Source organism: Limulus polyphemus, unplaced genomic scaffold (genome assembly GCF_000517525.1).
Source record: "Limulus polyphemus unplaced genomic scaffold, Limulus_polyphemus-2.1.2 Scaffold11867, whole genome shotgun sequence".
Lineage (NCBI taxonomy): Eukaryota > Metazoa > Arthropoda > Merostomata > Xiphosura > Limulidae > Limulus > Limulus polyphemus.
Genome location: NW_013677477.1, coordinates 535 through 11,909, shown reverse-complemented (window position 1 = coordinate 11,909; position 11,375 = coordinate 535). Strand labels below are relative to the sequence as shown.

The 11,375-nt window shown below is 33.2% G+C and overlaps 1 protein-coding gene across 1 annotated transcript; it reads left to right on the top strand.

The window, feature by feature from the left end:
- Nucleotides 1-1,095: 1,095 nt before the first annotated feature.
- On the top strand, nucleotides 1,096-11,131 carry LOC106476857 (prolow-density lipoprotein receptor-related protein 1-like; the record flags this gene model as incomplete). The annotated part of the gene is made up of 6 exons (XM_013937476.2): nucleotides 1,096-1,259; nucleotides 2,682-2,954; nucleotides 5,209-5,327; nucleotides 5,467-5,589; nucleotides 9,401-9,637; nucleotides 10,951-11,131. Coding segments are annotated over exons 1-6 (1,097 nt in total), but the record flags the coding sequence as incomplete, so codon positions are not given.
- Nucleotides 11,132-11,375: the final 244 nt, after the last annotated feature.

Below are 11,375 nucleotides of genomic sequence, written 5' to 3'. Positions count from 1 at the left end.
GACTGGTCAATAATTAAGTTATTGACTGTGAGAGGTATTATAGCATTACTAGACTGGTCAGTAGTTACGTTATTGACTCTGAGAGGTATTACAGCATTACTAGACTGGTCAATAATTAAGTTATTGACTGTGAGAGGTATTATAGCATTACTAGACTAGTCAGTAGTTACGTTATTGACTGTGAGAGGTATTATAGCATTACTAGACTAGTCAGTAGTTACGTTATTGACTGTGAGAGGTATTATAGCATTACTAGACTGGTCAGTAGTTACGTTATTGACTGTGAGAGGTATCACAGTATTACTAGAATGGTAATTTGATAATTACAATACAAATTGATAGCAATGAATGATCCATGTTTTAACATTTGTATAATCTGGTAAAAAACTATAATAATGAAATCAGATAATTTAATATGAGAAAACATTTACAATCATTAGTCCTAAGTTCTCTCTCTCAATTTGAAATAAATCTAATGTTCATTATATAATCACCTCCTTCTGGGGCTCGACAGATGAAAGGAATAGGTGATGAAAAGGTAAGTTAATTATGGGGTAGCTGTCAAATTATAAGTATTATAGGTATGAACAGTTAAATTAGTTGTAGAGGTAGCTGTCACATTATAAGTATTATAGGTATGAACAGTTGAATTAGTTGTAGAGATAGCTGTCACATTATAAGGATTATAGGTATGAACAGTTAAATTAGTTGTAGAGGTAGCTGTCACATTATAAGTATTATAGGTATGAACAGGTAAATTAGTTGTAGAGGTAGCTGTCAAATTATAAGTATTATAGGTATGAACAGGTAAATTAGTTGTAGAGGTAGCCGTCAAATTATAAGTATTATAGGTATGAACAGGTAAATTAGTTGTAGAGGTAGCCATCAAATTATGAGTATTATAGGTATGAACAGTTAAATTAGTTGTAGAGGTAGCTGTCAAACTATAAGTATTATAGGTATGAACAGTTAAATTAGTTGTAGAGGTAGCTGTCAAATTATAAGTATTATAGGTATGAACAGTTAAATTAGTTGTAGAGGTTGCTGTCACATTATAAGTATTATAGGTATGAACAGGTGGTCACAATGTACAAAATGTTTAGGTTGTTTATTTGTACAGGAAATCTGTATTATGGTAGAAAAAAGCCAACTGGAGCTGTTATCGAAGTCTTGTGTCCACATTCAAATGTTTCTCCATATATTGTTATAAATCAAAACCTTGAAAATCCTTCATCCATTTGTATTCACCCATTAAAAGGGTAAGTTTTTCGGATGGTTCTATATAGTCTTTATACGAAATGTACTTCGATGCAGGTTTTTACTGTTACTTGAAATTGTGCCTGCAATTGAAATTCTTCCAAGCATGGCCACTTTTGATTGTTTTAATATCATTTTATTGTTGAAATTCTGGTATAGGTACATTTAAAATATTTACCTTAGTTATCAGCTTTCAAAAATCCTACTTAATTTTTCTTAAAATATCTCAGCTGCCTCCCTGTCATCCCTGTTTTGTTTTTAATGTTGTTACTTAAAGTATCCTTTCAATTCTGAATACAGTTCCCCATTAATTGTCAGAGATACTAAAATTTATGTCAAAAAGTAATCACATGGTGATGCACAAATGTACACATTGTCTGTAGAATTGTGTCTTGTATAAAAACACAATGTCTCTTCAGTATGTTTTTTTGCTATTTTAGAGGAAAAAGGACACATTATTGAAAACCCATGTTATAAGTGTTGCGTAGGTCATGTTTATGTTGAACGAAGCGAAACACAATCCGTATTATGTATTACGGTATGTCATGTTACAAGTGTTGTGTAGGTCATGTTTATATTGAATGAAGCAGAACACAATCCATATTCTGTATTACAGTATGTCATGTTACAATTGTTGTGTAGGCCATACTTAAACTGAGGTAGAACACAGACAATACTCTGTTCACAATATGTAATTAGTGAAAGGAGTATAGTTCACAGTCCCTCTTTGATAAATGATATTTTACTCTAAAGAATGAACGGTCTTAGTTTTATACATTAATTAACATTCTGTAGTTTATTTTTTTGCACTTTAGTCATTTTAACAACTACTTTTTTTTTTACAACGTGAATTTTGTATCATCTTAATAAACGTTAATGGTTTCATGACATCAGACCATGTAGGTGATCCGAAATCTTAATTTATTATGCTATTTTTAAATACTAACTGTTACAAAACCAGATCAAAGCCTGTTAGAAACAAAGTAGTTAAACAATTCCAAATTATCGGAATGGCTGAAAGTGAGCAGTGGCTAGGGTTAAAAGAAACATTAGCCATAAAGAACTTAGCACCTTAACTAAACAGGAAATCCAGCACTGGTGAGCTGATGTTAAAAGTGTGAGAAGAGAGAAAAAAATTGTGTATAATTAATCTTTCCTGTATTCTTTCTTTATCAGAACTTGAAGAAATGAAGTAATACAAAGAAGCAATTATAAAAGTCAATGAAATCCACTTTAATACGTTTTAATACGATTGTTTGTATGAATATAATATCCAAAAATCTGTGTTAAGATATCTCATTAACCACATCTGTGTTTTTTTGTCAATTGTTTAATTTCAAGGCAATGATGTATTTGTAAATATATATATATATTTATGTGTTTGTGTGTATCCTCAGTAATAACTTTCTTGCTTTTTCATCCAGATATTTATTCTGGACAGATGTTTATGGTGGGTCAAAAATTGAAAGATCTCTTTTGTCGGGGAAACAAAGAATCACTATTACCTCAAAGAACTACAAGATCGGTGATATTGCTCTGGATGTCATAGAGAATGTTTTTTATTGGTGTGATCCTGTAACTAGAGTAATAATTCGCTCTAACCTTGAAGGGTTAAATCAGGAAGTTTTCCTGGAGTCTGGCAGACATTTTCCTTTATCAGTAGCTGTATCCTCCATCTACTTGTTTTGGACTGACAGGTTGGTAGTGATCTAAATACCAATGACAATTTTATGTTGTTAGAAAAACACGTAGGTTCACAAATCTTACTGTAAAGTCATAAAAACCCTATAACTCAAACACTTTTGAAAGGTTGACCTTTCTTTTTCAGGGGTGTGGTATGGTAACAGATTAGTTTGTTTGTTTTAGAGCAAAACCACATTGGGCTATCTGCTGTGTCCACTGTAGGAATCAAACTCTGGATTTTAACATTGTAAATTTGTAGACTTACTGCTGTCCCACTGGGGGACAACAAACTTAAAATATTTGATTCATGCTGTATGAGTTGTCATCAGTGTTGTTTTAAGAGATTGTCAGTAATAAAGTTATATGTGTGGTAAGATGAGGAAAAAGAAAGGTAAACAAGATGATATAATATGTTTCTTGAAGAGGAATGAAGTCTGGATCTTTCTTTGATTTTAGATACTAAACATGTCATTATTGTTAGATATTGGGAGACCTTTAAGAAACAATGTCCTTTCTACAAGTGAGTCTCTAAAATTGGTTCTAAATACTTTAAAATGTAAGAGTTTGTAAAGAGTGGAAAGACAGAAATATGCAGTAAAGTACACATCTTCGTAACCTCAATAAAATCCATATCTGCATACCTTCAGTAAAGTCCATATCTGCATACCTTCAGTAAAGTCCATATATGCATACCTTCATTAAAGTCCATATATGCATACCCTCAGTAAAGCACATATCTACATACATTCATTAAAGTCTATATCTACATACATCAATGAAGTCCATATCTGCATACCTTCGGTAAAGTCCATATATGCATACCCTCAGTAAAGCACATATCTGCATACATTCAGTAAAGTCCATATCTGCATACCCTCAGTAAAGTACATATCTTCACACCTTCATTAAAGTCCATATATGCTACGCCCTTATTAAAGTCCATATCTGCATACCTTCGGTAAAGTCCATATATGCATACCTTTATTAAAGTATATAATTGCATACCCTCAGTAAAGCACATATCTTCACACCTTCATTAAAGTCCATATCTTCATACCCTCAGTAAAGCACATATCTGCATACATTCAGTAAAGTCCATAGCTGCATACCCTCAACTTTTATACCACCTCCACTGTGAAGGAATTTTTACCTTTAGTCAAACAGATAAATAAGTGAATTACTGGATATTGTATAAGTTGTTTCTTTTAATGCCATCCTTAAGACTAGATGAGTGATTACAACACTAGACTTTCTGTATTCCCATAGCTGGAAGTCAACAGCATTATGTATGTAGAGCAAGGTGGCCAGACAAGTGGCTCACATGACCTTTTCAGCAATTCAGTAGGACAAAGACTAAGTGCAACTTGAGGTGATATCTCATTTTGTTGTAAGAAACTCTTGCCAGTAACACCTTAAGCTTCTGACTGAGGAAAGGAAATGTGATTTCAGTTACTGAGCAGTGCTTTTTATGACAGATCAGATCTTGTGCACTTGAGTTGCTTGGTATCATAATTATCTAGAGTTGCATGAGAACAAAAATCAGAATTCCATGCAACATGGAATGGTCTGGGTTACTGGTCGGTCACCATTTTTGAGAATGTTGACAATTTGAGGGTTTTAAACTAACCTATACATCACTCCATTTCTTTGTTTGAAGGTTATTACATTTTAAAGTATTTATATTTCACCAAATATATATATAGACATTATTTTATATCTTCTTGTAAAATAGTCTTGAAACTTAAAAAATGAAATACAAATTCTATTAATTTAATATTGTTATGCACAAACTCACTCTTTTTTAAATCAAAAGATTTACTTAGTTTTGCTAAGCCTTACTCTCATATCTTCCATAAACATTACTAGAGATAATAAAATGTTCAGATTAGTAACAAATAAAATACTAAACAAATTAGTTATCAAAAGGTTGGGTTTTAGTTCAGTATTTAATTATAGCAGGCACCAAACTCACAAATAAATTAATATTAGTGTGATGTGGTACAAAACAGTTATTGTGTTGAAGTTCAAAACTGCAATTATTATGTAAATGCTGTTCTAAGTTACAGAAATGAACAATTGCACACATTTGCAGAAATAACACATTTCTTCACTGACTATTGTAATCAATGTAAGTTTTTTAATAAAGATATTTTTATACTCCAACAATCTTACACTGTTTTTCTTAGTTCGAAAATCACTGTCAAGTATGGATTTCAAAAAATATTTTAATTCTTAATGGTGATGCTATTTAAATATATTATCTTTCAGGCATAAAGATGAAGAAAGAATATTCAAGTCATTCAAAAATGGTTCAGGTGACGAAATAGAGCTATTTAATAATACCAATATAAAGCTACTACATGTGTTTGACAGAGAGCAACAGAATGGTATGTATTTCAACATCCACATGTTTTTTAATAATTCTGACTGTGGTTTTGTGTGATATAACTGATTAAGTCTGAGTTATCTTGTTTTGAATAACACATTTTGTTATGTGAATATTTGAAAATTGAATTTTTCTTTTAGGATCTAATATCTGCAGTTACAGAAATGGAGGTTGTCAGCATCTCTGTTTCTATGAAGGTCACAAACATCATAATTGTGCATGTGTGTACAGTAAACTAGGACTTGATGGGAGATCTTGTGAAGGTATCTTTTATATTTAGCAGCTATAGAAATGTGTTTAGATTATGTGTTTTTATTAGGTAAGGTAACAAACATAATTATTATTTGTACAGAAAGCTAAGATTTGATGGGAGATCTTGTGATCTGTTTACATCAGCTAGAGAAATAGGTTTAGATACTACATTTATTATTCATCTTTTTTATTTCTCTTTCGCATCCTCATCTCTTCATGATTAATTTATTGTGTTTTTGCAAGGTGAAGTTTACCCACTTACCAAAAATCTGCAGTGAAATAATAATAGCTTCTCTTCTTGACCTGTTAGCTGGATATTGACCAAGAAGTTGTACTAAAGTAATAATAGCCTCTCTCCTTGACCTGTTAGCTGGATATTGACCAAGAAGTTGAACTAAAGTAATAATAGCCTCTCTCCTTGACCTGTTAGCTGGATATTGACCAAGAAGTTGTACTAACGTAATAATAGCCTCTCTCCTTGACCTGTTAGCTGGATATTGACCAAGAAGTTGAACTAAAGTAATAATAGCCTCTCTCCGTACAACTTCTTGGTCAATATCCAGCTAACAGGTCAATAAAGTAATAATAGCCTCTCTCCTATGACCTGTTAGCTGATATTGACCAAGAAGTTGCAATAAAGTAATAATAGGCTCTCTTCTTGACCTGTTAGCTGGATATTGACCAAGAAGTTGAACTAAAGTAATAATAGCCTCTCTCCTTGACTTGTTAGTTGGATATTGACCAAGAAGTTGAACTAAAGTAATAATAGCCTCTCTCCGTGACCTGTTAGCTGGATATTGACCAAGAAGTTGCAATAAAGTAATAATAGCCTCTCTCCGTGACCTGTTAGCTGGATATTGACAAAGAAGTTGTACTAAAGTAATAATAGCCTCTCTCCTTGACCTGTTAGCTGGATATTGACAAAGAAGTTGTACTAAAGTAATAATAGCTTTACTTCTTAACCTGTTAGATTGACACTGTCCATAAAGCTACAGTAAAGTAATAATAGCTTTACTCCTTAACCTGTTAGATTGACACTGTCCATAAAGCTGCTGTAAAGTAATAATAGCTTTACTCCTTAACCTGTTAGATTGACACTGACCAAGAAGCTGTAATAAAGAAATAATAGCCTCACTCCTTGATCTGTTAGCTTGACACTGACTGACCAAGATGCTGTAGTAAAGTATTGATAGCCTCTTTCCTTAACCTGTCAGCTTGACACTGACTAAGAAGCTGTAGTAAAGTAATAATAGCTTTACTCCTTAACCTGTTAGATTGACACTGACCAAGAAGCTGTAGTAAAGTAATAATAGCTTTACTCCTTAACCTGTTAGATTGACACTGACCAAGAAGCTGTAGTAAAGTAATAATAACCTTACTCCTTGACCTGTTAGCTTCACACTAACCAAGAAGTTGCACTAAAGTAATAATAGCCTTATTCCTTGGCCTGTTAGCATGACACTGTCCAAAAAGCTGCAGTAAAGTAATAATAACTGTACTCCTTAACCTGTTAGCTGGATATTGACCAAGAAGCTGTAGTAAAATAATAAAGCTTCTCTCTCCTTGGTAAAATATTAGCTCAAGAGTTGGTGGTGTTGATTAGCTGCCTTCCCTCTAGTTTTTCACTGCTAAATTAGGGACAGATAGCTCAGATAGTTCTTGTATAGCTTTGCACGAAATTCCAAACAAACCAAATCACACCAAATTTTTGAATATAAACATGTGAATTCAAGGTAACAACTTGAGCTGATTTAAAAATATTGAATCTGTCTTGGTTAATGATGCATTTTTCTTCATCTGTTTGACTATCTCATCAGCAGGCCAGCACATAACTCCTGGAAAAGTTACAACAGAAAATGCCTCGAATTTGGATAATAACACAAATTTATACAGTTTAATATGCAACAAAAAGATATTCATCCTGAATATGAGAAAATGATGGAAATGAAACGATACACATGGATTACTAAATACAACTATTAAATGCAATATCATAGGCTCAGAAAAATATGAATCTCCCCCTTTGTCCTACTGAAGGTTTTGATAACTTTGTCTATGTAATTTTCTATAGCCCTAGTATCATAAGCTCGTTCAGTGTTAATAGTAGCAATATTATTCAAACAGTCTTGTCCCATTGTTGTATGGAGGTAGGTCTTCATGAGTAGCAATCCATTGAAGGATCTTTCTGCCAAACATGAAGTGTCCAGAATTGATGCCAGGATGATCGCTATCTTGTATAGCACAGGTAGTAATTCATTTAGCCCATCCTGAATGAATCATTTACAATGTCATTCTTCACATGAAAAATATTGGGAACAGTCTGATCTATGGTTGAGACTGATATGACAGCGGAATTGATGTCAGTCTCAGACACAACAAGCTGTGCTTCTGGACTAGTATTTTCTGTAGTAAAGTCTGAATCACACACAGCAATCAGCATTGGGGATCTCCTCTAATCCTATTTCTGGATGGACCATTTCTTTCGATTGAATAATTTCTTCTGATAAACTATTTTGTGTGCAAGGATTGACAGAAACACTGTCATTGCTTCAGCTTGCTTGTTCCTCGGCAGCTTCCAGATTTCAATGCTTCATGCTCCCAATGAAGAAGCTATTGAGTTCTGATTGATTTGCATTGCCTTTGTAAATTTTTTTCACATGATTGTCTTTATAGTCCGAGTCAATATCCTTCCCATACTATTTGCACATGACATTCTTATGCAACATTTTGGGTTACGGACGACGATGACACGCTTATGCAACATTTTGGGTTACGGACGACGATGACACGCTTATGCAACATTTTGGGTTACGGACGACGATGACATGCTTATGCAACATTTTGGATCATGGACAACGATGCCATGGTTATGCAACATTTTGGGTTACGGACAATGATGCCATGCTTATGCAACATTTTGGGTTACGGACAATGATGCCATGCTTATGCAACATTTTGGGTTACGGACGACGATGACATGCTTATGCAACATTTTGGGTTACGGACGATGATGACATTTTTGTGAAACTGTGACTCCCAAGGATCTGAAATTAAAAAATTAGTATCCTGATAGTAAATGTGTACAAAGTGAAATTCATTGGGACACATATGCATACAAATAATCAATATGTGTATTGCCAAATATCAGTAGATCAAGTATTTTTTGGATTTCACAAAATTTTATCAACAATAAATTATATAATGATAATGACAAGCTTAAAGCATAATTTCTGTGCAAGATATGAGACTTAATAGTTTTGAAAGAGGAATAAATATTAAATTCAAGAGGAAATATTTCCACCACTAGTACTATTATACTTAATTTTTCCACCTACGCTGGTATGGAAGTATGCCGGATTCTTTACCTCTGCAAATGAAATTAGTTTTTCCTATTTTTGCCCAAATTTAAGGAAATGGTCTTCTCAAACGACTTGGTCTGTCCAAATTTTTTTCTGGGGGGTGGGGTATTTGCTCCCTTAGCCCGTACGAATATGTGTTTAAGGTCTCATTATCACTTTTTTATTAATTCTACTTTATGAATATTAGCAGTTTATAAGTTGTAGTTGTTAAAACAGGACAAAGATTATTTTGAGTTTTTTGTAATGTACTGTCAGAAAACATCTTACATCTTACTCTTTTGATTGTAATGACAAATTTTGATGTGAATGACCTCATTCTTATTCACTGTGAAAATAATGTTCTTGTAACAATATTTTATAAGTTTTTGGAATTTTCTTACTGTAATAGAAATGCTATTTTCATGTAATATGTTTGGATCATACAAAGGTCTTACAGATGTTAATATCATTTCGTTTTTCATAGATTATACCCAGTTTATCTTGTGGACCAATGGGAATACCATCGAAAGTTTGTCGTTGGAAGATTCAACTAATCCAAACCCTCCAGTGCCTCCAATTGTGCCATTTGTAGAGGCATTAGAATTGGTAGCTTTGGCTTATGACAGTACTCATGACATGATCTATTTTGCTGAAACGAAACAGGGAAAAGGGATTTTTCAAGTGAAGAAAGATGGATCAGACTTGAAACATCTTGTTCATGGTAATGAATGGATCTTATCACTCGTTGTTTTGATTTGAACATGTATCTTCTTATTTAACGTATTTTTCTTGTAACACTGTTTTATAAATTTTTTATAATAGAAGTACTATTTTTATGTGGTATGTTTTATCATAATATAGTTCATTTATAATTTCCAAGTGATTCTCGTACACCTAAATCGTGTTTTCCCTAACTGACAAGTTCCAAGTGATTCTAGTAGACCTTAATCATGTTTATTGTAGCTGACAAGTTCCAAGTGGTTCTAGTAGACCTTAATCATGTTTTCCCTAACTGACAAGTTCCAAGTGATTCTAGTAGACCTTAATCATGTTTATTCTAGCTGACAAGTTCCAAGTGATTCTAGTAGACCTTAATCATGTTTACTAGAATAAACATGATTAAGGTCTACTAGAATCACTTGGAACATGTCAGTTAGGGAAACATGATTAAGGTCTACTAGAATCACTTGGAACATGTCAGTTAGGGAAAACATGATTAAGGTCTACTAGAATCACTTGGAACTTGTCAGATATAACTGACAAGTTCCAAGTGATTCTAGTAGACCTTAATCATGTTTATCTTAACTGACAAGTTCCAAGTGATTCTAGTAGACCTTAATCATGTTTTCCCTAACTGTCAAGTTCCAAGTGATTCTAGTAGATCTTAATTATGTTTATCGTAGCTGACAAGTTCCAAGTGATTCTAGTAGACGTTAATCATGTTTATCCTAGCTGATAAGTTCCAAGTGATTCTAGTAGACCTTAATCATGTTTATCCTAGCTGACAAGTTCCAAGTGATTCTAGTAGACCTTAATCATGTTTATCCTAGCTGACAAGTTCCAAGTGATTCTAGTAGACCTTAATCATGTTTATCCTAGCTGACAAGTTCCAAGTGATTCTAATAGACCTTAACCATGTTTATTCTAGCTGACAACTTCCAAGTGATTCTAATAGACCTTAATCATGTTTTTTCATGACTGATGCCTTCCTAGTGCTTTCAGTAAAGTTTAATCATGTCTGCATTAGCTGAGGACCTACAGTGCTTCCAGTAGAATTTAATCATGTCTGTATTAACTGAGGACCTACAGTGCTTCCAGTAAAGTTTAATCATGTCTGTATTAGCTGAGGACCTACAGTGCTTTTAGTAAACCTTACTTGCTATGTTTTCAGCTTGTTGTTTAGGATTGATAGTAGAATAATGAGAGGTTTGTTTATAACATCTAGGATGTCTCTAGAGCCATTTGTGTGTGAGAATTAAGCAAACTATTTGCTTGTTACTTTAGTTTGTACGAGAATATCTTTGTTTCTTTTAGGTGGCTTGTTACACATCCAGGGTTTGGCTTATGACTCCAAAGATGGAGTCCTCTATTTCACTGAGAGTATTGACCCATCTATTTGTCAACTTATTATTGATGCAGGTGTCCCATCAAAATGTATAATACACTTAGGATACAGTGATGTACCCCATGGAATTGTTGTTGATAGTTGTGGCCGGTAAGAAGAGTTTTGTGTTTTCTTCAGTTTAAAAATGTATCACTCTAATATTTAGTGTCAGAAATGATACTATATATTACCCTTTTCTAAAACTTTCTATTTTACATTATTTTTGTTTGCTTTTTTCCCCCCCATTTGGTTTCAATGTCAAAATAGTTAAAATTCTTTGTGTAGAATAAATCACTTTTCAAACAAATTTATTTACTGAGAACCTTCAGTTAAAAGATCTGTGATTATCTCTCCT